The sequence below is a fragment of the Petaurus breviceps genome, unplaced genomic scaffold, assembly GCF_028583685.1.
Source record: "Petaurus breviceps papuanus isolate PSGF00001 unplaced genomic scaffold, PetGlider_PUasm1.0 98, whole genome shotgun sequence".
Lineage (NCBI taxonomy): Eukaryota > Metazoa > Chordata > Mammalia > Diprotodontia > Petauridae > Petaurus > Petaurus breviceps.
Window position 1 is genome coordinate 35,283,488 of NW_027187460.1, and position 27,344 is coordinate 35,310,831.

The 27,344-nt window shown below is 37.8% G+C and overlaps 1 protein-coding gene across 2 annotated transcripts; it reads left to right on the top strand.

The window, feature by feature from the left end:
- Positions 1-26,882, top strand: DSCC1 (DNA replication and sister chromatid cohesion 1). 2 transcript variants are annotated; one of them, XM_069081014.1, is made up of 9 exons: positions 4-354; positions 3,058-3,226; positions 8,411-8,545; positions 9,066-9,156; positions 17,843-17,981; positions 18,424-18,476; positions 18,687-18,841; positions 25,559-25,707; positions 26,457-26,882. In XM_069081014.1, exons 1-9 carry the CDS (start codon positions 176-178, stop codon positions 26,563-26,565), a joined length of 1,179 nt encoding a protein of 392 aa, XP_068937115.1. In that variant the 5' UTR covers positions 4-175; the 3' UTR covers positions 26,566-26,882. The 2 variants fall into 2 exon arrangements, with proteins under 2 accessions (XP_068937116.1, XP_068937115.1); XM_069081015.1 differs by lacking the exon at positions 25,559-25,707 and having other exon boundaries at positions 1-354.
- The last annotated feature ends 462 nt before the right edge of the window (positions 26,883-27,344 follow it).

Here is a 27,344-nt window from a genome sequence, read left to right on the forward strand (position 1 = left end):
CTCAAACCTCTCTCCGCCCCGGAAGTGCGTCTAGGCAGAGTCTGCGCTATTTTGGCGCGCTTTTAAAAGAGCCTCCTCCTTTTTTGGCTGCTGCTCGCCCTGGTTTAGGGGCTAGTTTGTTTTTGGCAAACACCTTCTCCTTTGGAGCCCACCTAGCCTCCTTCCCCCATCAGATATGCGCACCCGCGAGGAGGTGGACGCGACGCTGCAGATCGCGAAGCTGAACCCGTCGGAGCTGCTCCCCACCGTGCACTGCCTGAGCTTCAGCGCCGGGGCCAGCGGTGCCGCGGCTGGGGACTTCTGCCTGGTGGAGCTAGAGCCCGCGCTCTGCCAGCAGCTGGAGGCGGGGCACAGGTAGGACTAGCCCACTCTCTGGGTGGAGCGACCTGGGACCAGTTCGTCCTCCCCTCGCTCTACCCCTTCCCCATCCTGCTGGCCTCAAGTTCTCTGACTTAAGTCGTTGTCCACCCCTGGCCAAAATAATGCTATAGCACTTAAAAATATTTATTTTCACATGCATTTATGATTTCTTCCTTCCACTACCCGTTCTACCTCCCATTGAACAAAAAAGAAAAAAATCATTCAGAGTGCAGCAAAACAAAGTCCTACTGTGGCCATATAGGAAAATGTATGTCTATTTCTGCATTTTAAATTTGCTACCTTTCAGCCAGGAGATGAAATGGGGAAGGGAAAAGGGAAAGGAACACGAATTCTTTAAGCCTCTGCTCCGAACCAGGCACTTGGATAAGCACTTGACAAACCTGTTCACTCATTTGATCCTCACTACTGTGGGGAGTTTCCTCTTTTGGTCTTGTAATCATTGCATTGATCGGAGTCGTAAAGTCTTTCAAAGTTGTTTGTCTCCACAATGTTCTTTTCGGTAGAATTTGTTCTCCTAGTTAAAATACATTGTTCCGCATCAGTTCATAGAATTCTTCCCATTTTGAGGTGAAACTGTCAGTTTTATCATTCTTGTAGCACTATGATATTTCATCACATTCACATATCACAGTTTGTTTAGTTTCCAGTTTTTGCTGCTACAAAAATGCAATTTGAGCATATCGAATCTATCTGATCATTTTATCGTCATGAAGAGCTTGTGTGGCAGTGAAGCCCCCCAGATAAAATTTAGACCTGGAGAAATTGTGATTTGACCTAGGTTAACAAGTGCCTAACTGGGGACTCAAACACACTTATTCATACCCCCAAGCTCCCTGTTATTTTCCAGATGATCAAAAGAGGCCATCTAGTCCAATTCCCTCATTTTAATTCCTTGGCACTCTTTCTAGTGTCCTACCCTAGAGAGCTACTAACTCTCCTTTCCCTTTTCTCTGTTCTGTTGTCACTTTTCTTCCTGTATTTCACCTTGCTGTCTTTTTTTTTTTTTCTGTTCTGTGTGGCTTTTTATTGGTCTCAATTTTTTCTGTCTTTAATATATATTACTAGTTCATCAAAAGAGTATTTATGGTAATCATTATAGTAGAAAGTATCAGAAGACCTATGTTCCCATTCCTAATTGTAACTTAAGATTTAGGCAATCTCTCTTCTGTGGAACTGGGATAATGTGAGGGGCAAGTGAGATAACGTATACATAAAGTGATTTGCAGCTGAAAAATGTTATATGCAGTAAGCCATTACCCTGATGAATAAACTTCATAATTATCAATCAACCTGCATTTATTAAGTACTTTCTTTGAATCAGGTATGATAAATAAGCTTTGATAATAATAATCAATCAGTATGGATTAAGTGCCTACTGTGAGCTAGGCTAAGTGGATAGAAAAACAAAAATGACACTCTCCTTGCCTTCAAGGAGCTTACATTCTAAAGAAATTCCTAAGGAGTTTATATTCTAATATTACATTCTTAATAATAATAAAGGCAGTGTGGAATAGTGAATAGAGTGATTGTCTGGAATACCTAGATTCAAATCCAGCCTCTGACTTATAATAACGGCTATTATAACAACTATGAGTTCCAGGCAACTCCATAATACATTTACTAGGTTATAGTTCAGTTGTGATCTCAGTGGAATGATAGGAGGCTCTCTACCCTCCCCCATCCCCCATATTTAAAAAAAAAAACACCTTTCTGACTTTTCCCCTTAGATTTTCACAATAACGCATACTTGTGAAAATAAATGTCCTTTGTCATTACCCTCTATCTGGGCATCTATACAGACACCATTATGTTCCAGATCTTACAATATTTCTTCCATTTAAAATTCCCTACTAGAATCCAGGTTAAATAATTGACTTAGATCAATTAGCCTTTGGCCCCACTGTAAAATAAATTATTGCATCTGGGAAACCCAACTTATAACAGAAGTTTTGGGGGAGAAGTTCTATATTTGACAAGTGGTTAGACCATTTTTCTTCTCAAGTGTTATGTGGATACAACACCAAATAAAGCTGGAGAGTGGATGCAGGGAAGGCACTGGAGGTACTTGGCAAAGCTGAAAACAGCAGAGCTGCAGATGGGGGGTAGAGTGTCCAATTTCTGCCCTCCAGAAAGGAAGGCTTTGGAAGGAGATTAGTGCTCCACTCTGCAGCTCTCTAATCAGAGGGGAGAGAAGGATGTAGGTGATGGGAAGGAGTCTTGAGTATCCAAGGCTGTTAGCACCATGGAAATGAGATTAAAGGGAAGCTAGGTGGTGAAGTGTATAGAGTGTGGGCCTGGAGTCAGGAAGATTTATCTTCCTGAGTTCAAATCATGCCTCAGACACATACTCATTGTGTGACCCTGGACAAGTCACTTAACTCTGTTTGCCTCAGTTTTCTCATTTGTAAAATTAGCTGGAGAAGGAAATGGCAAACGTCCAATATATTTGCCAAGAAGACTCCAAATGGGGTCATGAAGAATTGCACCACTGAAAAATGAAAAAAGACTGAACAAATGAGATTAAAAGTGATCGGGCATCTTGTTCTGTGGAGTTGAAACCAAGCAGACCTGCAGATGCACAATGAATCAATGAACATGTACATGCTTATATTTATACATAAATGGAAATTTCTTTCATAAAAATTTGGTATGTTTTTCTCTCCCTTTTTTCTCTAGTCTTGTGATCCGTGGTGACAAAGATGAACAGGCAGTAATTTGCAGTAAAGAGAAAACCTATGACCTGAAAATAGCAGATACTTCAAATATGTTGCTTTTTATACCAGGCTGCAAAACTCCAGATCAAATAAGAACTGAGGAAATGCCTCCTAACATAATTCACACTGAGGTATGACTGTTTTCTGCCCTTTTTGATTTCTAGAATATTCAGAAACGATCAGTGGGCTAATCTAACAATTTTTAATTTGTTTAGCTTTAGATATTATGTTCATAATATAACAGCAGCTGAGATTTGTAAAGTACTTGCAATCAAATAACAAGCATTTATTAAGCACCTACTATGGTACAGGTATTATACTAGACACTGAGTAGACAAATGTAACAAATCACACATTCCCCTCCCTCAAAGAAAGTGCTTTATACCCATCTCGTTTGATCTTCACAGTAACCCTATGAGATAGGTTATAAAGGTATCACACTTCCCATTTTACTGATGAGGAAAATGAAGCTCAGAGAATTTAAGTGACATGCCCATAGTCATGCAACTAGGAAGTGTCAGAAGTAGAACTGAATCCCAGATCTCTTTTAACTGCAAACACAGGGTATTTCCATTATGATACACTTACTCTATACTCATGTGATCTTGGGGGCAACACAAATGTGAAAAAAAGACACTGGATTACAGTTAGAGGAACAGGGATTGAATTCTGTTTCTCCTGTTTATTCCCTGTGTGATCTTGGATAAATCAAGTAACCTCTTCAGGTGTCAGTCTTCTTATTTGTAAAATGAGGTGGTTGAATTTGATGTTGTCTACGCAGCCTCTCTGCTGACCTCCAGTATTGAGTCTCTGGCTGCCCTTCAGATATTTCAAACTAGATGTCGAGTAGACATATTAAATGCAATATGGTCAAAACAGAACTCATTATCTTTTGCCCTAAACCCTTCTTCTTTCCTGTCTTCCCTATTACTGTAGAGGGCAGCACCATCCTCCCAGCCTCTCAGGCTCTAGGAATCATCCTGGATTCATTACTATCTGCCTTCCCCTTCCCCTTCACATCTACAGTGTTGCCAAGGTCTGTTGATTACGTCTTTCTATCTTCTCTCCTTTGACACTTCCATCTCCCTAGTGCAGGTCTAGATTATTGCAGTGGGGCTGCTTTGTAGGTCCACCTTCCTGAAGTCTCTCCCCACTCCACTCCAATCCTTTCTCTATACAGCCACTAACGTGATTTTCCTAAAGCTCAGGTTCAGCCAAGTCATTTCCCTACTCAATAAATTCCATTGGCTCTCCATCACCTCCAGGAGCAAATGTGAAATACCCTGGCATTTAAAGCCCTTTATAGCCTAATCCCCTTCTTACCTTTCCAATCTTCTTGTGCGCTTCCACTTCTGGCTGTTCCATGAACAAGATCCTCCATCTTTTAGCTCCAGGCGTTTTCTCTGGATGTCTCTCTTGCCTGGAAGGCTTTCTTCCCCTCCTTAACCCTGCCTACTGAATTCCCTGGCTTCCTTTAAGTCCAACTAAAATCCCATCTTTTATGGGAAGCCTTTCCCAAACCTTATTTCTAGTGTCTTCCCTCTGTTAATTATTTCCTATTTATCCTATATGTAGTTTGCTTTGCATATATTTGTTTACATGTCATCTTCCCTATTAGATTGTAAGTTCCACAAAAGCAGGGTCTGTCTTTTGCCTCTTTTTATATCCCCAGTGCTTAGCACAGTTCCTGGAACATAGTAGTAATAATAATAATAACAATGATAACTAACATTTATTTAGTACTTACTATGTACCAGGCACTATGCTAAGCACTTTACAATAATTATCTCATTTGATCCTCACAGTTACCCTGGGGGGTAGGTCCTATTATTATCTCCTTTTTATAGATGAGGAAACTGAGGCCAAAAGAGGTCAAGTGACTTGCCAGGGTGTAATGGGAATGCAAATTTGGAAGATCTTCCCTGCCCCTAGGCTAAAATGCACCAGAAGGCTGGGGAGGGAGGCTTGTTTTTCAGAAGATACTTTTTGATTGGCCAGTGGGTCAATAAGGTTGTTACATTCCCTGAGCCAGGAGAAGGCTATATAAGCCCTGATGTGTAGCTTTGTTTTGGGACTCACTTTGAGAAGTGTTCTGTGATTTGATCTGAATTCTGGGAAGCCGTTCTTGAGAGTCCCCCGGCTTTGAAAAACCCAGAATGTGGAAACCCAGATGTTGACTGGGTATGGATGTATGGTTGGACAGTTTGGAAATCTGTCTACTTGATGTTTCTGTCTTGATAATTATGCCTGTATACTTTGAGATTCAGGGTGCTGACCTTTTCTCCTGAATAAGGTAAATGATATATGTCTGACTGATTAAAGTAAGCTTGTTGACCCATTTTGAGTTGCTTTCCTTTAGCAAAGCAGATCTAAGAACCTGTATGGGCAGCAAACCCTGAGGACGCTTGGCGTTCTTGCTGCTACACAGGGTCACACTGCTAGGAAATATCTGAGTCTGGATTTGAACTAAGGTCTTTCTGACTCCAAGTCTGGCACTCTATCCACTATACCACCAACCTACTTTGTAAGCACTTAATAAATGTTTATTGATTGATTCATTAATTGATTGATCTACATTCCTTTCCAATTTTAAATCCTATGATGCTAGGAAGATTTTTATTTTCTTTGAAATTTCTTTGTTTGAAAGGATATCTACTTTTTAAAGAAGTTCAAATTAGGGAAAGAAAGACAGTGACTTTTTTCTCTAAAGCTTTTAAGTGACTCATTCAGAAAAACAGATCTGATTTTAGTTAATTTCTCTATGGAAATGTTTTGAAGGGAGACTCCTTCACACCATAGCCACTGCATTTTGGAAAAGCTTTTGAGGGTGGAGAAATAGAAAAATTATGCCTTTTTAAAGAAGTCATTGCTTCCTTGCTTTAAACTCAAGCTAGTTGGTTAAATTTTATAGCCAAGTGTGGCTAGTTCTTAATTACTTTGGAGCAAAAGACCCAATGTCACCATTAAGCAGATGTCTCCAGTCTGTCTATGTTGGCCACACAGAACATTCTATTGGGGAGATCCAGCATTACACAGATAAATAAACTCAATATAATTTGGTTTGAGTGAGATCCCTAGAGGCCAGCAGGAGTCATTAGTTATTCCAGACTGAGACAAGTCAACAAATTGGGAACTGACTCCCTTAAACATATTAATGGACTGGTAAGAAGAGAAGACAATAGGGAGGTTTCAGTGATTTATATGAAATTACTGGAAGAGAGGGACTTTCAACTTTTATCTTAATTCCTTTAAGGATAGGGCCTTTCATATCATTCATGTTTCTCCTCTGGGATCCAGTGTAATATGGTGGAAATATGACTTGCTTGGGATTTCTTTCTTTTTGTAAAATGTATATAATGATTGCCACTAATTTGGCTTAAAGAAACTTAGTGAGAATGATACTTCTTGGACCTCCTTAACTCATAGGATTATAGATGTAGATAGAGCTGAAAGGGACCAACATCTCACCCTGTCTTGGGGCAGCAAAATGGCCCAGTGGATAGAGAGCTGGACCTGGAGTCAGGAAGACTCGAGTTAAAATATAGCCTCAGTCACTTAACTTGTATCTGCCTCAGTTTCCTCAACTGTTAAAGGGGAATAATAATAGTGCCTATCTTTCAAAGTTGTGGTAAGGATTAAATGAAATAATATTAGTAAAGTACTTAGCATAGTTAGTACCTGGAACATAGTATGTACTTAATAAATGCTTGTTCCCTTCTTTTCTCTCCCTCCCTATCTTACAAGCTTTCCCTTTGTTCTTTAGTTTTCTTAGTAGCCAATAGCTAGCATTTATGTAGTTAAGTTTCCAATGTGCTTTATATATGTTAAGTCACTTGATCATCTTCTGTAGTCATTCTCCATTTATTCAAGTCTTCCCAAATTTTCCTCCCCCATATTCAGCTTCTGGTCTTCTTCATAATTCTTATATCCTTTAAATCTTCCTCACAATTCCAGCTCCTTCTACAGCTCAAGTCTTTCATCTTCTCTGTCTTCTAAACACATTTATCCAGTGGGACTCCCAAAGCAGCCACTGGAGAAAGGTAAAGGAACCAAGGGATATTTCTTGGCCACTAGGAAGATGAAGAGAGAAACCTAAAGGGGAAAGCTACTATTTCTCACTGGGATCCTCTTTTCTAACCTCACTTGTTCCTTCAGTTATTCTTTATGGTTTCTTGAATCCCCATGCTTCTGATCACACCCTCCATTAGACAGACTCTAGTTCATCAGCCTCCTTTTTGAAAAAATAGTATTTTATTATTTTTTAAATTACATGTAAAGACAATTTTTAATATTCCTTTTTTATAAAATTTTGAGTTCCAAATTTTCTCCCTCCTTTCCTCTCATTCCCTCTTTCTAAGATGGTAAGCAATTTGATATAGGTTATATTTGTGCAATCATGTAAAACATATTTCCATATTAGTCATATTGTGAAAGAAGTAACAGAACAAACAGAAAAGAACCATGAAAAATATGAAGTGAATATAGTATGCTTCAATTTGTATTCAGACTCCATCAGTTCTTTCTCCAGATGTGGATGGAATTTTCCATCATGAGTCCTTTGTAATTGTTGTGGATCATTGTATTGCTAAGAAGAGCTAAGTCGGTCATAGTTGATCACTGCACAATGTTGTTGTTACTATGTATAATGTTCTCCTGGTTCTGCTCACTTCATTTTGCATCCATTCATGTAAGTCTTTCCAGGTTTTTCACCAGCTTCCTTCTTAAGATATAACACTGAAACATCTGATTTCAACTGTCTTTAGCTTCTGTAAAAAGTCTGTAAGAGTCTTTCCTGATAATATTTATAATTCAATTCCTAATGAGATAAGGTTGTAGCATAGATATCCTTCTTTTGTGCAAAAGTCATGTTTTTAAAGTCATTTGTTTAAATTCAGTTTTATTGTTGGCTTTTGTTTTTATATCATTTTCTCTTAGAGCCACCCTCTCTTCCTTTAACAACTACAACAAAATATGATTTTTAAGACTGTGGGATCATAGATAGCTCTGGAAAGGACCAGAAACCATCTAGTCCATTTTATAGATGAGGAAATTATGGTTCAGAGGACAAAGGATCAATCCAAGGTCAAGCATAATTGAAGACTTTCCATGGTAACTGATGCCCTGTCATACATAGCAGTTAGAAGGAACTCAATAAATATACCTTTCCATCACAAATATTAGGGCTAGTTAGATGTATTCTTTCTTGATTCTGTCATGTTTGTTTATTCCTAGGTATTTTCTTTTTGTTTGGATTTTATTTGATGATTTTCATATAGCACAGCATATGAATGTTTATAATACTTTTTAAATTGTAGATCTTTGGTTTTGCTAACAATTATTGGGAATTAAGAAGACGAAGGCCAAAATTAAAGAAACTGAAGAAATTTTTAATGGAAAATCCATATGAAGGGCCTGATGCTCAAAAAGAAAAGGATTCAAATCATTCAAAAGTAAGACATCTGAAGCTAATTTATTCAGCTGATGTGTTTTCATAATTAGAGAATTGGAGATTTTTAGTGGTGACATTTTATAAATTAAAAGAAATTTATTTTTGCACATTAATAAATGAAATTATTTAACAGAAGGAAAATTAGAGGGTTTTTTAAAAGTATCTCTTGGGAAAAGTCATTATGTAAATGAACAATCTTATGAATGTGTCAAAATTGATTTAGGAAAATGGAACAAAATTTAAATTAGAATGAAACAATTTTGTGAGGAACACTTTTTAAAAATGCATTTCAAAATTGAAAGCACTACCGTCATACTAGAATTATTTTTTTGTTAGCATACATTTCCTTTTGATTTTGTACATCAATCAGTCTTTACTTATTACCAACAAAGTAAGACTGTGTTATGAGTCCAATTAAGTAAATCTATTTTTGGCATCCATGCTGAAGGTTGCAAAAGGAATTCTGGAAAGTAGCATTAGATTGTAAGTCTGAAGTTCACTTACCCATTTTTTCTTTGCAGTATACAATGGCAGATTTGCTTGATCAAATTCAGGCAAGTGAGGAGGAAATCCTGGCCCATTTAAAAGTTCTACATGCCTGTGAAATTGGAGGTAGCATTATTTGTTGTTTTTATCATTAGTAGCATTAGGAAATAGGGAACTGAAGAGGCATTACAAGAGGTAGAGTCCTGGGACGTCTTCATCTTAGTTAAATACCATTTTATGTTTCAAAGTGACAGTTCCAATGGTGTGTGTGTGGGGGGGTGTCTGTGTATTTTGATTGTACCATTTATTCTCATGCATAAAAGGAGTCTTGAGAGCAGGGATTGTTTCTTTTGTCTTCATTACCCATGGTGCCTGGCACTTAGTAAGTGCTTGAAAAGTACCTGCTGACAGTCTGACTGATACACAGAATATTCAGTGGATAAAGTTCAGTCTCTGCTTTGTGACCATGACTGCTTACAGGGTTTAACACTGTTTAATTGAATAGATAAATGATTTAGTACTAATACAGAGTTCCCAAATTAATCCCCCCCACCTCCACTCATGAAGAACTTTCTGAGGTCCAAAGGCTAACCTAGTTAAGTTGGAGAGATTTGGAATCAGGTTCATAGCAACAAGATGACAATTTTGTCCATAGCTACTCTCAGAGACCAATTACTAAGGCAGAACACAGCTTCAGCCTGCATCAGGAAAGGGATAAAATCGCAGATACCTCCCATATTGGTTTACTTTCTGTTCCATTTGCATTGGCTATCCAGCATGCCTGCCTGGAATGCCCCCTCTCCTCTTGGAATCCCAGGTTCAAATCTCACCTTCATGAAACCTTTCCTAGTCTTTCCAACTTTTAAGGTATTCTCTCCCACCCTGCTCTATTCATTTTTGTATGTATTGAGTATATACTCATGTGTACATGTTGGCTCCCCATTAGAATGTAAGCTCCTTGTGGACAAGGACTGTTTCATTTTTGTCTTTATACACAGTTCTGACACTATAGTAAGCACTTTATAGATACCTTTGATTGATTCAAGTATTTTTTTTTTTTTACCACTGATTAATAGGTACCAAAAAAACTGGTTAATGTGTGATAGGCTTCTTTGGCATTATGTTGTCACTTGCTTTGAGAAATGAATTTTTCCTCCTAGAAAAATATTTAATACATTTTGGACATTTTGAGTCATTGAAAGATAAACCTGTTTTTAATAGGACACACTTAAGCAGGGCTTTCCAGTTGACAAAACACTTTTCTCACAACTCTGAGGTACATAGTACAATTATTGTTATCCTCATTTTACTGATAGGAAAACTGAGGTTCAGAGTGATTAAATACCTTGTTTGTGGTCACAAGATTAATTAATGTCAATGCTGAGTCTCAAACCCATGTGTGCCATATAGTCTATGTAAAAAATGGCTAGGGCCAGTGTTTGTGTCTGTATTTATTTGAAAGAAAAAGCAACTCTCAATGGTGGATAGAGTACTGAACTTGAATTAGGAAGACCTGAGTATTTACCTTAGATACTTAGTAGCTTTTTGAACCTAGACAAGTCATTTAACCATTCTTAGCCTATTTCCCCATCTGTAAAATGGGCATAATCCTAGGATTGTTGTGTGAGTCCAATGAGATAACAAATGTAAAGCTTTCAAAAACCTTAAATTATTATAGAAATAATACTAGTATTATTATTGAAAAATGTGTAACTAGAAATAGAAGGAAGCCTAGAGATCATCCAATCCAACCCCCTTGTTTTACACAGAAGGAAACTGACCCAGGGAGGTTGTTAAAATTCTGTTAAAAGAATATAAGCTTCTTGAGAGTGGGGACAATGTCACTTAAAAATTTGTATCCTCAGTAATTAGCACCTATATGAAGTGCTTAATAAATATTTTTCCAACTGAATAGACTTGCCCAAGTTCACTCAGCTAGTATGTAGCAGATCCAGGATTAACCCAGGTGATCTGATTTACAAATCCAGTAATCTTTCTATTCTTCCTCTCCCACACTGCCTCTTTATACTGACATCTGTTCTCATGCTGTCTTTATTTTTCTTCTTCTTTTTTAGTTGTCTTTTTTTTCCACACCTGGTGTTTAGTACCAGTGAAGTACAACTTGAGCTGTACTTGAGTAGGTTTCTGTCTGCCTTCTTTGCCCTATGTCAGCCATGTTACCATTGCTATTGATCAATACCTATGGGTTGTGAGGGCAGGACTTGTCTTGGATAATTAGATTTTCCATCTGCTTTGGGGCTCCTGAAAGAGCTTCAAATCTCAAAGGCCAATTCCAAAGAGTCTGATTAAAACTACTGGCACAACATCAAAGTTAATTAGAAACAACTTCTTAACCCTTAACCTCTTCTAATGCTAGTTCCTTAAAAACATTAGTTTGTCTAAACTCATTCAGTGAGATGGGCACTAGGCTACACTGCCAGTAGGCTGAACATTGGTGTTCCTTCTAGGATTGTCGTTTTTTAAAATGCAGTGAAAATACACTCACATAAGATCCTTTTAAATTTGGGGCCTGAAAGAATGTAAGGACTTTTAGAGAAGGTGGAATCAATAGTATTCTACTTTCCCTACATTCTGTTTTTGCATATCACAAATTTGTTCTGAGGCAGTGCGATAGTAATGGCAATTAAAGATTCCCCTGTATTGGTTTGGTTTTCAAACTGATTGTGTTAAAACCCAGAGCTTGTTAATCCCACCTGTGGGATGGACTTGTTGATGTGAAAAGAAAGTCCTGAACTGGGAGGAGCTGGTGACGTAGATTTGGAGAGACAAGAGAGAGGCAGAAGAACTTTTTGGAAGCAGCACCTCGTGGAGGATGAGAAAGAGACTGAGAGAATTGCTGTTTTGCCACTTTGAATCGCCCTGGACTTTTGAGACCTGCCCCCCGGAGCTGCCAAGGACTGAGGAGACATGGCTGTTTTGCTGGTACTTTGTCTGTCTGTTCTGATGTTGTTTTGCCAGATTTGTCCACTGGCGAAAGACAGTCCTGTTGAAGAAGTCCTGGAACCTGGCTGTTCGCTAAGAAGCCCTGAGACGGTCCTGCAGACAGAGAGTGAATACTGTCCACTGGTGAAGGAGAGTGCTGTTGTTGCAGGGGTCTGGGAACCTTTCTGTTGGTTCAGAGCTACTGAGACTGTCCTGCAGACAGACAGCGAATACTGTCCACTGGTGAAGGACAGTGCTGTTGTTGCAGGGGTCTGGAGACTGTCCTGCAGACAGAGAGTGAATACTGTCCACTGGTGAAGGACAGTGCTGTTGTTGCAGGGGTCTGGAGACTGTCCTGCAGACAGAATGAATACTGTCCACTGGTGAAGGACAGTGCTGTTGTTGCAGGGGTCTGGGAACCTTTCTGTTGGTTCAGAAGCCCTGAAGAAGGATTTTCTTGTTGTATGTTTACAGAAATCCTGGGAGAGGGTTTTGCTAATGTTTTCAGGGGTTCTAGGACTGTTCTACAGACAGAGGATGAATTAATGAAGGGACTGGCAATGTATCTTGTGGCCTTGCTAAGCCTTGTCTCCCCAGGAACTAAGATTGCTGAGAACTTGCCTCATGTCAAGATGAAGAAAAGACCTCCATTTGGGTATTAAGTGCTGTGCTTAAACTTGATGTAACTCTGGGGTGGATTCAATTGTGATCCAGGGGTGGGGAACTTTTGACCTTTTTGTGTTCTATGGTTGAACAAATGAATGTACTTTGCTTAGATTGGAAATAATCTCCATTTGAGAAGAGGGGCTTTGTGGTGGACTAAAAGAAGGTACAGCCTAGGGGTGGAGTAGTATTTAGAATAGGGACTTTGTAACTGATTGAATGATTGGAAGGTCCTGGGGTGGGGTAGTACTTGGAGATTATTTAATCACCCTTAGTAAATGCTGTATTTTGAATGATGTCATGTTTTGACCTTGGTTTGTCACTGAATAAAATGGAGAGCACCTATGCTGGTATTTTGAACCTTGGGAAGTTGCCTTTCCTTGGCAATTACATTACATTATATTACATTATGGCGTAGTCGGCAGGAGTACAAAGCATAGTGCCTCTATTTGTTCCAGGATCCATGGCCATTTAGATTGAGATTGTAAGGCCAAGGATCCTGGAGAGGTGGAAAAGTGGCAAAACAGCAATTCTCTCAGTCTCTCTCTCAGCCTCCACGAGGTGCTGCTTCCAAAAAGTTCTTCTGCCTCTCTCCTGTCTCTCCAAATCTATGTCACCAGCTCCTCCCAGTTCAGGACTTTCTTTTCACATCAACAAGTCCATCCCACAGGTGGGATTAACAAGCTCTGGGTTTTAACACAATCAGTTTGAAAACCAAGCCAATACAGGGGAATCTTTAATTGCCATTACTATCACAGGCAGTTAGGTGGCAATGGAGAGAGTGCTTAGCCTAGAGTCAGGAAGACCTGAATTCACATTTGGCCTTGGACTGATGATGATATGATAACAACAATAACATTTATATAGTGCTTACCATGTGCCAGGCACTGTGCTAAATACTTGACAGTTATTATCTCATGTGATCTTTACAGCCCTGAGAAGTAGGTTCGATTATTATCTCCATTTTACAGTTGAAAGAACTGAGGCAAACATAAGTTAAATAATGTGCCCAGGGTCACACAGCTAGCAAGGATCAAATTTGAACTCAAGGTTTCCTGACTCTAGGCCCAGCTCCCTGTGTACCATGACACTACCTAAATGCCTGTGTGACTTTGGACAAATCACTTAATCTCTATTTGTGCCAATTTCCTTTCCTCATCTATAAAATGGGGTTAATAATAGCACCTCCCTCCCTGGGTTTTCATGAGGATCAAATATCAAGTGATGTATTTATAGAGTGCTCTGCAAAATTCCTGACACATAGTAGGAGGTACATAATTCCTAGCTATTATTTTTTTTTCTTAGAAATGATAGGGTAGGTAATTAGTGTTTTTCTAACAGTAGTGGTAGGTTTATACTGTTTCTTTTAATATTCTCTTCAACAGGTATGTTGTTCTGGGTAGAGTTCTAGATGTGGAATCAAGAAGGTGTAGATTCAGATCCCTCCTTACTAGCTGTGTGACTCTGGGCTAACCCCTTGACCTCTCTAGGAAATGGTTTCTTTATTTGTATATTGAGATAATTGACCTGATAGTTCTGTAATTTGGCTATAATGTTCCTTAGAGTTTGTATTTTGGGATCTCTTTTCTGAGGTGATCGTTGAATTTTTTCAGTGCCTATTTTGCCCTCTGGTTCCAGGATATCAGGGCAGTTTTCCTTGATAATTTCTTATTTTTCCTCTTTAAAAAAAATGTAATTTATTTTAAACTTAAATACACCATAAGAAAAGAAAAATATAAACTAAATGCAAAAAAAAGTTGCCATGTACAGAGCAGAATGTAAGAGAGGATTCAAAATATACAACAATAAATTTCCATTTCAAGAAAGTCTATATAATAAATACTACACATTATGTTCAGAACTGTCCATTTTTTCTTTGCTTCCTTGTAAATTTTCTTTTGTTCTCTGCTGTGGACTTTTTGCTTTATTTTTTTCCTCCTTCCTCCCCCAAGAAGGCTACTATTAAGCGTGGATCTATCTATCTATCTAATCTATCTGTTTATCTGTCTGTGTCTATCTGTCTACCTCTCTATCCACATCCTCAGACACACATATATATGTATATATCTACCCACATACACATACATACATATACATATATATACATATATGCACAAAGATATAGATGCATAGGAATACACATAAATACATATACTTAGATATATATATATATATAATCATACTCATATAGAGACATTCATTCATATGCATCTATGTAAGACTATACTTATTTGACTCTGCTTAATTGATAATCTCTTGAAAGATGCTATCCAGGTCCTCCTTTTGATTATGGCTTTCAGGTAGTTCAATGATTCTAACATTGTCTCTCCTGGATCTATTTTCCAGATCAGTTGTTTTTCCAGTTACATATTTTATATTTTCTTCTATTTTTTCATTCTCTTAAATCTGTTTAATTGATTCTTGATGTCTCAGAGTCATTAGCTTCCACTTGCCCAATTCTAACTTTTAAGGAGTTGTTTTCCTCAGTTAGCTTTTGTACTTCCTTTTCCCTTTGGCCAGTTGTATTTTTTAAGGAGTTATTTTCTTCAGTGGATTTTTTTTATTTCCTTTTCATTTGGCCAGTTCTACTTTTTAAGCAGTTGCTTTTTTTCCCCAAGCTGTTGACTCTTTTCATAATTCTCTTGCATCACTCTCATTTCTTTTCCTGGTTTTTCTTCTATCTCTCATATATGATTTTTTTTTTTTGGAGGGGGGAAGGCAAGGCAATTGGGGCTAAGTGACTTGCCCAAGGTCACACAGCTAGTAAGTGTGTTAAGTGTCTGAGGCTGGATTTGAACTCAGGTCCTCCTGACTCCAGGGTCAGTGCTCTATTCACTGTACCCCACATATGATTTTTATGATCCTTTTTGAGCTCTTCTATGAATTTTTTCTTGGCTTGAGATCACTTCCTGTTTTGCTTGGGGTTTTGCCCATATGTTGTTTTGACATTGTTGTCCTCTTCTGAGTTTATGAGTTTGTGTCTTGTTATAACTTTCTAAGGTCAGATTCTTTTTTTTTTTTCTTGTTTTTTGCTCATCTTTTTGGGCCTTTTTCCTTTCTTTGAAATTTGAGCCCTACTTCCTGAGTGGAAGGGGAACTGTCTCAGGCTTCTTGTGCCAGAGGCTGCTGGCCCTTGACTGCTTACCTAGTGTTGCACTGATGTTGCCCCGGGGCCCACAGGGGACCTTCATGTCTGGTGTTGCAAAGAGGGGTTGGGGGTGTGTGTGCCTGATGCTGCTGGAGGACACAGGGGTCTGGAAGCTGGAGTCTTAGTGTTGGTATCTGGCATGTGCTGATGCTGGTGTGGTGTTTGTGTTACCTTGGGGCTACACGGATGCATGTGGGGGTCTGGCCACTTGGAGGCTGCCTGTTTGCCCAGAGCTATGCTAAAGCAAGTGGAGGTTCTAGGAACTGGAGTCTGCCTTTCCCCTGGCTATGCTGAGGCATCTGGAGGGAGGGTGGGGGCTGGTGTTGGCATTTGCCTGCTTCATTGCACTGGGGCTCAGGATCTTCCACTGGTTTGCTGAGGTGGGGCTTGCTCCTGGCTTGCTGGGACAATCTTGGACTTTGTTTCCCTTTTACGTAAGTGACACAGACCTTTCTTTCAAATCTTCCAAGTTTCTTGGGCTCAAAGATTGTTTCACTCTGTCTTTTTGCTGGTTGTCCTGTTCCAGGATTTGCTTTGGGTTGCTATTTTATGGTTATTTGGAGGTGAATATGGGAGAGTTACAGCGATTTACTGCGTACTCTGCCTTCTTGACTCCTGAAAGTCTATATATCAATTATTCTTACCGTAACACCTTAGGAAATTCCTGAGGCTAATGGCTGATAAGCACACCAGTGGGGGCTCTTGAATGACAGTATTAGAAATCCTGGCCCTTCCAAGTTATTCTTGGAATCGTGGGCAGAATTAGTAGTCAGATGCCCTCTGTGGACTGACTCACCAGTATGAGGAGGAGGTGGGGAAATAATATCAGAGTGGTGTTCAACAACAAGATGAATCTCAAAGTTCTTTCCATTTCTAAATCCTATGAGCCCATGATCATTTGATTTTTTTAAGAGCACTTGTCAATAGCTATATTTATTTCATTCTTCTGTAATTTCAGAATGGGATAAATCTGAAGAAAATAATTATTTTTAAAGAATTATCATTTAATCGAGAGGCAGATGCAATGTAGCGAGAGAAGTGTGGACTTAGAATTAGAACAAAGGTAAATTTGAATCCCATTTCTGATACTGGTTGTGTGAAGATGAACAAATCATTTAGCCTTCAGTTTCTGAATCTGTAAAATGAGGAAAACAACAGAAGGAGTACTTTACCTAATAGGCTTGTTATTAACATTGAAGGAGGGAATGTATGTAAAGCTTTTCGTAATCTTAAAAGGCGATATACATATCAGCTATTAGTGTCACAGCATTATTTATCTCAATCCTAAACCTATTCAAGAAATAATTTTTCCATTTTCACATTTAAGCTATCAACAAAAATTATTTAATGTATATGTTCTTTAAAAAAAAAACAAATCAAAAAGAAAAGAAAACAGACTGAACAATGACAAAAGCCCTGGAAAGAGCCAGAACCATTAAGGAAGGGAAGGAAAATATTTTTCTTTCTGTACATAGACATTATGGAGAAAATGCAACTTTTAAAAAGATACATATAGTGGTCTACAGCCTGATGGAATAATTTTTGGTTGACTAATGAAAAAATATTCCTTACTTCTGGTCTAAATTAAATTGCATGTAACTAGGAGTCAGGAAATCTGGGTTCTAATCTTAGTTGTGCCAGTAAGGAACTAGTTGTATGTTATATTCTCTGATGGAAATCACCCATTTATCAAATAGGAAAAATGACTTACCTTACCTAACACAGTTGTCAGCATCTGATGGTTAATACTTCATTGATGTGGGTACTTTTTCCAGCCAAGGAGGTTTCAACCTGCCTACTAAGCCTGTCTTCAAATGACTCATTTTGGGCAAGAGGTGACCCCACTGCCCCAATATAGTGCTGGAACTGCTTTACTGATGGATCCAGAAATAGCCTGCATTATCCCTTGTCCCAAGACCATCCTAGCTAAGCATAGAAGAGCTAATCACCAGTAGGGTGGCTATCAGGTGATGAATTTCTTGATGTATAGAGTACAGGTCTTAAAATGACTAGAAGGAATAGTCTTTTTGATGTAAAATGTATTTCTGATATTAATAGGTTATTGGAGGAGTCTTGAATTTGATTATGAGATGAAACTTCTAAATCACATAACCCAGCTTGTGGATTCTGAATCTTGGCCTTTTAATAGAGTTCCTTTAACTGCCTGTCTTCAGGAACTTGGACCATTGGAACCTGAGTGAGTATTTTAAATGTTTGTCATGTACAAGATTTCTTTCTAAATGGGACCATAAAAGAAAAGCCATTTTTATTTTTGTAACCTGATGAGTATGGTGACTAGTCAAGCTATGAAATAATTCAAATTTTGGGAAATTGAATTTTATGTATAATTGAAAGGAATTCTGAGTCTTGCAATTTCTTAATGAACCAGGAATTTTGCTATAATGTGTGCCAACTATTTCCTTTATAGTAGCTAGAAGAACATAAAGAAGTGTTATATATAATTTCTTATGGTAGCCTTGAAAATTTGCATGTGCTCAAAAATTATTATTCAGAATTCAAAACTATTTGTCATTATAAAACCCAAACTCATATCTTAGTTTCTGGTTGGATACAGATTCTCAAAATAATGCATAGATTGTGATGATACCTTTTCAAATTACATTTCTAATTTTTTTCAGGAAAATGATAGAACACTGTCTTGAATGTTATGGAAAGAAATATATGGATGAAGGTAAGATTTGGTAAGAAAGATTACCTTAATTGTACCTTCAGGTTAAGAAAATAGCCTTGATATCTGATAAGATTTTGCAAATTCTGTGACATATTAATGCAGGGAAGGAAAATGAGATAAGTTAAATTTGATTTGAGAAAGAACTTTGAATAGAAAAAAAAACATAACAAGTCTGAATAAGGTCTGAAGTGAGCTGTTTTTCTTCCTTAGGCGAAGTTTATTTTGAATTAAATACTGATAAAATATGCAGAGCAACAGCACAGATGCTATTACAGAATGCAGTGAGATTTAATCTCTCTGAATTTCAGGAAGTGTGGCAACAAAGTGTTCCTGAAGGAATGACAACTAGAATGGACCAGCTGAAGGTAATGTCACAAACTGATGACTTTTGTAATTTTGTGGTTTGGTTTTCATAACTTTGTACATATTTAATTATTTGATTTTAAGAATTTTGAATTTAACAAATACCAACTGTCATGAACATTTCCACATGCAAAGCAGAATAGAAAAAAAGAGGCTGTTAAATGAAATTATGAATTCCTCTTATGTACAGCTTGCTTTGCCTTTTAATTATATAATAAATTAAACATGTAATTTTCAAAGCTGCCCTACTTGTCTGTGTTTCCTTCTGGCTTTCCTTCTGTTCTCTTCTGTGCATTTAAAAAATGTTTCACTGACCTCTTTTCCCTCCCTCTTTTCTCCCTGTCTCCCTCCCTCCCTCTTTCCCTTTTCTATTAAGAGCACCTCTCTCATCTTCTTTCCCTTCCCTAATGGGAAAAAAAAATAGAAAAATCAAACCTAGGTAGCAACTATGCATAATCAAGTAAAATAAATTCCCACATTAGCTATATTCAAAATATGTCTTTAAATCATAATTCCAAAGGACTCATAATAGAACATTTTCTCTACATCCAGATAAAGAACTGATGGGCTCAGAGTGAAGATTGAAACATATTTTCTCCTCTTTTTGTTTTTTTTTTGGATGTAACTAATGTGGAAATTTGTTTTGCATGAATATACATACTTGTGATGGGTTTTGTTTTTCTTGTCAATGGGGGAAGAGAAGTGGCAGGGAAGAGGTGGGGGGGGGGAAAGGAAAGAGAGAATCTGGAACTGAAAATAAAATAAAACTAAATTAAAAAAAAGAAAAAATTAAATATGTGTGTATGTGCGCACACCAGCACACACACACCTTGTTCTGCACCTTGAGTCAATCAACTCACTGTGAGGAGGTTAGTACCATATTATCATTAGTCCTTTGGAATTTCATATATAACTGAAAAGGATTTTGATTCTTACATTTCTTAAGGAACCTGGAATTTGGCTAGTCATTGCATTGGTCATAATTACTAAGACTTTCAAAATAGTTTTTCTTTGTAATGTAATTTTATAAAGTGTTCTCCTGGTTTTGCTTTCATCCTGAATTAGTTCATACAAGTCCTTCTAGGTTTCTCTGAAACCATTACTTTCATAATTTCTTATGATGAAAGATTTTAATAATTTGAGAGATTTTTGTCATTAAATGAAACACAATTATATGGGTGCAAAAATTGTTTTCTATTTTAAAATTGCATATAAGAGTCTTTATAAAAAAATCCTTTAAGGTGATATATATAAACAATTCCCAACAAACAAATAGTTTTTAATAAGGAGGATTTTTTTTTTTGTAATTTGTTGGTTTGGAACTTATTGGATTTTGCAATAGGAAAAATTGTTATAAAATGATGTTTTCAGGGAATACAAGATAGTATGTAATCAGTTGGCTGAACATTTGGGTATTCAAATATCAGTTGTTTGTAACTTGGAACAGGAGGAAGGGAGAAGAGAACAAGCAATACCGGGCTCTGTGCTAAGTGCTTTATGAGTATCATTCATGGTTTCATTCAGAAGTCAGAGGACCTGGGTAGGAATCCGTAGACATTGCCTTTGTGACCTAGAGCAAGTTATTTCTTTAGAGGCCCCATTTTCCTCATCTGTTACATGAGTAGTTGAACTAGATTACCTTTAAAGTCCCTTCTAGTTTTAAATCTATGATTGATGAGTGACAGTGGTTATAATTTTATCTTTTTTTTTTTTGGTCTTATATTCCAATTCCTTGAGTTCTCTTGATTGTAGCAGAGACTTGTAAAATCCCAGAGTTGGAAGGGATCTCAGAGGTTATCTAGTTTAAGTCATATCTGAACAAGAATTCCCTTTATAACATAAGACAAGTTGATCTATTCTCTGCTTGAATACTTTTAGTAAGGGGGATTCCTAAGGCAGCTTTCATTTTTAGGAATTTTGGGATAGCTCTAATTCTTAGCAAATTTTTCCTGACATCTAGGCTGAAGTTGCCTATTCTGCTTTTTATTCCTAGTTTTATTCATGTTACTCTGTCAACAAGCAAAATAGTCTAATGCTTCATCACTTGAAGACAGCTACTTTATTCCCCTTATATCTCCTCTTCTTCGAGGTAAACATTCCTTGCTCTTTTGAGCCTGATCCATCCTGATCACTTTCCTCAAATGGGGCATCCAGAACTGAACACAATTCTGAGATGGAATCTGAGCAGAGCAGTGAATAGCCAGATTGCCTCTAGTTATGGACATTGTGCCTCTCTGAAAGACAGCCTAATTGGGTTTTTGCTCACCACTTGATGTCCTCCATGATTCTTCCAGATTCTGGATTTCCTTAGTGTGTGTATACCTCTTGAAAAAACCATACTACTTGACCCTCCAATCCCTTTTTTACCTATCCTGTTCCTTTTGAATTAGGTAAATCTTTTCAGAGCCATAGTTTATTGTATTAAGTCCCAGTGATTCCTATGACATGACATCAAATAAGCCTCTTGGAACTGGTTGTTTTTTTTTTTTCCACCTTCATAATAACATCTTTTATGTTGGTGTATGATCAACTGAGGCCATGGGTTTTTTATTGACTTTTTAATGAATGCTGTCTCATGAATTTCTGGGTTGTTCTGCTGATGTAAAAGACTGCCTAAGTATACTTTCTCCTTTTCCCTTTTCAGTTTAAATCCCTTTTGATTAAATTTGCCAGACTCCAGGAAATATATATATTTTTAATAGTCCTTGTTAAGTGTGCTTCATTCATGGCCAAAAGTCTGTCATTCCTATATTTTGAGCCATAGTCCAGAAACAAAAGGCATTAGTGCAGTGAACACTGGATTTGGAGGCAAGAGGACCTGGGTTCAAATCCCAGGTTTGCTACTAGCTACCTGTGTGACCTTGGGCAAATTACTTACTGAGCTCTCTCTGGGTCTTGGTTTTTGGAGCTAGATTTCGTGACATTTAGGGTTCCCCTTTCAGCTCTAAATTAAGAAGAAATTAAAATTCTATTTTTAGATTCCACGTTACTAATGAAATCTGCCTTTCTCTTCCAGCTCTCTTATATTCCATTGACAGCAGTGAAGAAAATATCATCCGTGCCCCTAACTTCTAAAGTTTCTTGCCCTAGACATTACAATCCTTAGCATTCAATGCTTTCTAGATGTCTTCTAGTAGTGTCATTCTCATGAGTCATTTTAAGTAGGTGGTAATTGTCAGGTTTGACAGATCTTGGTAGGAACATAGGAGAATTCTCTCTTACAGGTAGTTGACATTATCACCTCTCCTCATCAAGTAGTCACTAACCACTATTATTGGTGCCTCTTCTGACTTTTAGTAATCATAGAATTAGAACTGAAAGAGATTGTAGAGGCCATCTAATATAACTCCCTTTTATTTTTACAGATGAGGAAACTGAGGCTGAGAGAGGTTAAGTGATTTGTCTAGTCACACAACTAATGTGTGACATTATCTAAGACAGGATCTGGTCTTCTTGATACAAAGACCGAGCTCTTTCCATTTGCTATCTAGTCTCACCTTTCCCCTAAAGCACCTATGGATCCACTTCATCAGCTCTTGCCAGATAAATAATTGCCCCTCTTCCGAAAGAACCTCATCCTTCTTGCTTTAGCTCAGTGATCTTTCTTCTTACTTATGTCTTCTGTGTCATCTTCTACCTACTAGACTGTTGACACTGGTCAGGATTTCCTTCTGCCTCTTTGTTTATTTTTTCTTAGTTGCTTTTATACTGAAGCCTTTCTTCCAATTTATAAAAGGTCACTTTGGTCTTATAATCTAAAGAATAGAGAGGTTATCCTCACCATAGTGTGTTTTCCTTGCAGCCCCAGCCAAATAACTTACTTATTTTTGCTCAGGGCCTCAATTAATCCCCCTCATAAAAGAGAAGGGCTCAAGGACGGCCTCTGCAGGTCAGTCATTGAATTCTCCCTGATGATAATAATAGGTTCTAGTTATATGGCAGCTTTAAGGTCTAAGGCAAAGCCTTTACATGCCTTAATTCATTTGATCCTCATTACAACCTTAATGAGATAGTTGGCTATTCTTCCTACTTGTTAAGATCCTTTGTTCCTGCCAATAGCTGCCCTGTATAAGTATTTTGGCTAACTACTGGTATGGCCCTTTAATTTTCACTCTCCTCATCACTAGCATCTTTTCACATCATTAGGACTTTTACTGATATACCCAATTTATCCATTTCCTAGCTGAACCCTAGATTTTCTTAAGCTTATTCCAGTTCTTCATCCTGAAGCCTTACCATGCCCTAGATCTTCATTAAGAGGCCTCACTTCAGCCCTGGAATTCACATAGTAGAACAACTCTCTGCCCCCTTTGGCCTTTCCCTCTGATTGGATGGCTCCTCCCAGAACCTCCATTTGAGGAGGGTCCAGGCTACTCTCCTTCCTATTAAGACAGCTCTCTGGTCTTCTTTTACCATGTTCCACTTATCAACAAGTAATCACAACTTCACAAAACTTGCATGAAAATTAGGTTTATTACAAAAGAAATGAACATGCCTGAGGAACCCAAAGAGCTCACAATCCACACAGAAGTTTGTATATTTATGACAGCAGGACAGAGGAAGGAGATACCAGAATCTCCACCTAAAGGGGCATGGCATGGGAGGGAAAAAGTGCAGTAAAGGTGGGGAAAGGACCAAGCCCCTCAAGGTGATGGTAAAAGCAGAATTCTTTTCCCTAGAGAACTGCTAGTCCATGAAGATATGATGGTCTCCTTGTCTACACAGAGGCCCAGCTGTACAAGCCTAGAGTAGACATTCTGGTGCCTGTCTTGACTCCCAAGCGCACACAAGGAGCCCAGTTTGGGATTCAAATAACAAATTACATCAGCTGGGGGCAGTGAGGGGTGGGGCACTTCATCTTTGACACATTCAGGGCCTCTTCTCTGGGTCCAGTGTTTCTGGAAAATGTGGCAACCCAAAAAGACAAGTTCAGGGTATCCCTTAGCAGCCCTTAACACGCTTCATCATCCCTTTTAGGCTCCTTTTATGTGTTGTCTTTCCTCACTAGAATGTATACCCCTTGAGGTCAGGAACTCTCTACTTGTCTTTTTGTTCCCCTTGCTTAGCACTGTAAGTGGTACTCAATAAATGCTAGTTGACTGATTGAACCAAGTACTTCCTCTAGTGTTAGCTTCTTTCACCTGTTGCTATCTCAAGTTCTCCCATATTTTCTCCCCATATTTAGATTATTCCTTCTTCTCCTTCAGCTGTAGTCCTCTAGCTTCTTTTCCTACCTACCCTTTTCCCACCAAATCTGGGAGTAGGATGAGTAGATATATAATGATTTTTCAAAAGCTACATTAACTTTCAAGCCATCAAGACAGTACTCACTTAAGTCATTTATCTATAATACATCTATATCTACAATACATCTATATCCCATTTATCTATATGAAGTTATTAGGCTTTCAATAATGTTAAGCCACCCTTGATTTCAGTTCAGGGCTATATTCTTCCATATACTCATTCTTGAAAGGTGTTAAGATGATTTTGCCACAATGAAGTTCACTAAGTTGAAACTGCCTCTGATGTCCATTCAACTCATAGGATTTGGCTGAAGCAACTGATGGGACTGGATACCACTTGCACTAGTTAAACAGTAATCTGAGAAAGTCTGTCAGCAGCTTTTTAGTTACTCTGCTTTTTTAGGGATGGTCAGTAGCGCTGCCCAGTAAGAAAACAGCTCTTTAGAAAAGTATTGGCTTTCCACCTTCTCAATCTCTACTCAGTTCCAAGGGTCGCCTTACCTTTGGTCAGGCTGACAAGTAACTAGTCCAACTGGTAAACCTAAATTCAACTGAAGCATGTTATTGACTCTTTAGAAGAAACGTGCAGGTTACTACGTAGTTTTCAGAAAAGGCTCAGAGATCAGGAGAACAACACTGAACAGGAATTTCAGAGTTAGTATGACATCTCCTAAAATTTAGAGAAAATTTATAGGAAACAATGCCATATCCAGAAGTAACACTGAGTCTGCAAAGTTTTGGAATGGGTTATAAACAAGTATATGAGAGAGCACAAGTTACATTATTTCCTAAGCATGTTTAATACTGTTTCTTTCACTGGAAGGCCAGTTCATATAGTAGTAGACTTGTAGTCTTCAAAAATCACCCTGGGCATTGAGGTGTCAAGTGATTTGCTTGGGATGACACAACCAGTATGAGAATTTGAATGCTGGTGGTCCTGACTCTTAGGTGGACTGTATGTCCCGTAAGCCAAGCTGCCTGTTAATATACACAGCTGTTATATATGCAAAACTAAGCACAGTAATCAGAATTTCTAGAGAGAATAATAAGAGAAAGTGAACTTTTCCATATTAGGACTTTTCAGGTAAAAAAAACTTGACATTTTTGTATTTTTTTCTCCATTGCTGTACAAATATAGTCTAAGTTCCTTTGTAATCAAAGGCAAAGAAGGAAATGACCATACAAAACACATATACAGAGTATGTGCAACTGAAGCTAAGCCCATTAGAACTTTTTCTACATTCTTCTAGTTATCCAGCAAGAGGGTAAAGGCACATATTTATTGCTAGTGACAGGTTGTAGGAGGAAGATGAAGAGAAGCAAAGCTGCTACTTATTATTGGTGCTGTTTTAAGGCTCCATGGAATTTCTGATAATTTAGAGGCAAATAACATCCTAATTAAGTTTAAAAAAGCCACTTCTTATGTTTAAGATTAAAACAAATCTTTCATTTCTTCTCCCTTATTATCTGTAGGGTTTAGCACTCATGGATAAATATACTCGGCCAGAAACTATATTTTTACTTAAGGTAGATGATTTACCTGAAGAAAATCAGGAAAGATTCACTAGCTTATTCACTCTAAGGGAGAAGTGGACAGAAGAAGATATTGCTCCATATATTCAGTAAGTAATTTATTAAAATTGAGATGTTTACATTTATTTAAAGCAACCAGGTTTTGGGCAGCTTCATACAAATACAGCAGCTAATAAGTGGTCATGACCAGTGACTTCTGACTGAAACACATCAAGTATACTCATACTGAATTACTCCCTGCATTCATATCTTTTAAAATCTATTTTTGTCACTTCCAGTACTTGGGATATGGCTTTACTCTGCCAAGATTCTTTTTCTCCACCTGTTGAAATCTCACTTGCCCTTCAGAGCTCATTTCAAATACCAGTCACTTCATGAACTCTGCTCTGATTCTCTTCCAAGATAGAAGGGATTTATTTCTCTTTTTATACTGTTTTATATCACTTGTCTCATTCTATTAGAAATTATTTATATACATGCCTTATCTAGATTATACACTACTTTGGGGCAGGTATTCTGTATTAATCATCATTTGATCAAGGACATCTTTCAGTATCTGGTACATAGTAGGCAAACATTAAATATCTGTTGGAAACTGAAACACCATCTTACATTGCCTAATAGAAATTTGGGGGAAGTTTAAGATTAATGGTACATTTCTCATTAGATTATAGGACTACAGTCAATGTGGATTTGCTAGGGGAAAACTGAGTCATAATCCTCTAAGATCTGGAATCTGGAGGGGAACTGTTTAGTTTATCCTATCAACAATTAATAGTGAAAATTTTATAGTCAGCTGCTTATAAAGTATCATGCTAATTTTTTTTTCTTTCCTCAGAGATCTGTGTGGAGAGAGGCAAACAATTGGTGCATTGCTCACCAAGTATGCTCGTTCATCAGTGCAGAATGGTATTAAATTTTATAACTCCAGACAACCTGTCTCTTAAAAGCTGTAATTTTTGTATTTGATGTGTTGATGTTTTGTTGATTTTTCTCTCTTGGAGATGTTTAGGCATTCTGTTTACCATCTAATTTTAGGGCCCTATGCCCTATTTTCATTTCAGACTATTGGGACATTTGTGTAGCATAGTATCATACCATTTTAGGTATTATTAGCAATACTGCATACTATTTTATATATGCAATAACAAAAAGAAAACTGCATATTGCATATTTAACATCTGTGCTACTAATGTCATGCTTCTGCAGTACCCTTTGTCCACTAGAAAATTTCTATAATAAATGCTACATTTGGATCAGTAAAGTTTTGAGACTTTTTTATCTTGAAATCCAAGACAAGACAGAAAGATAATGGAGTCCAACCCACTTATTTCCCAGATGAGGAAACTGAGGTTCACAGCAAATTGCTCAAGGTCACAAAATAATAGAGCCTACAACCCAAGCTTCTCTGGTCTGCTTACTTTACTTTGCATCGATCCGTGTGTCTATGCTTCTCTATATTTTTTACATGGCCAGAAGTATTTAAGAACTTACTCTGTGAAAGGTACTCTGCTAAACTGAGGATACAGATACAAAGAGGACTATACTTGCCCTTAAGGAACTTACATTCTAATGGTGGAAGACATCATATAAAAGGAAGTTGAAAAGAGAGGTGGGGAAGGTACTGGTTGAAGGACATGGTGGCAAAGTCCACAGAGTGATGGCTGGTTTGGACCTTTTTTCAAAATGAAGGTTCTGGGAAGAACTTGCCAACAGTAGTGGGCCA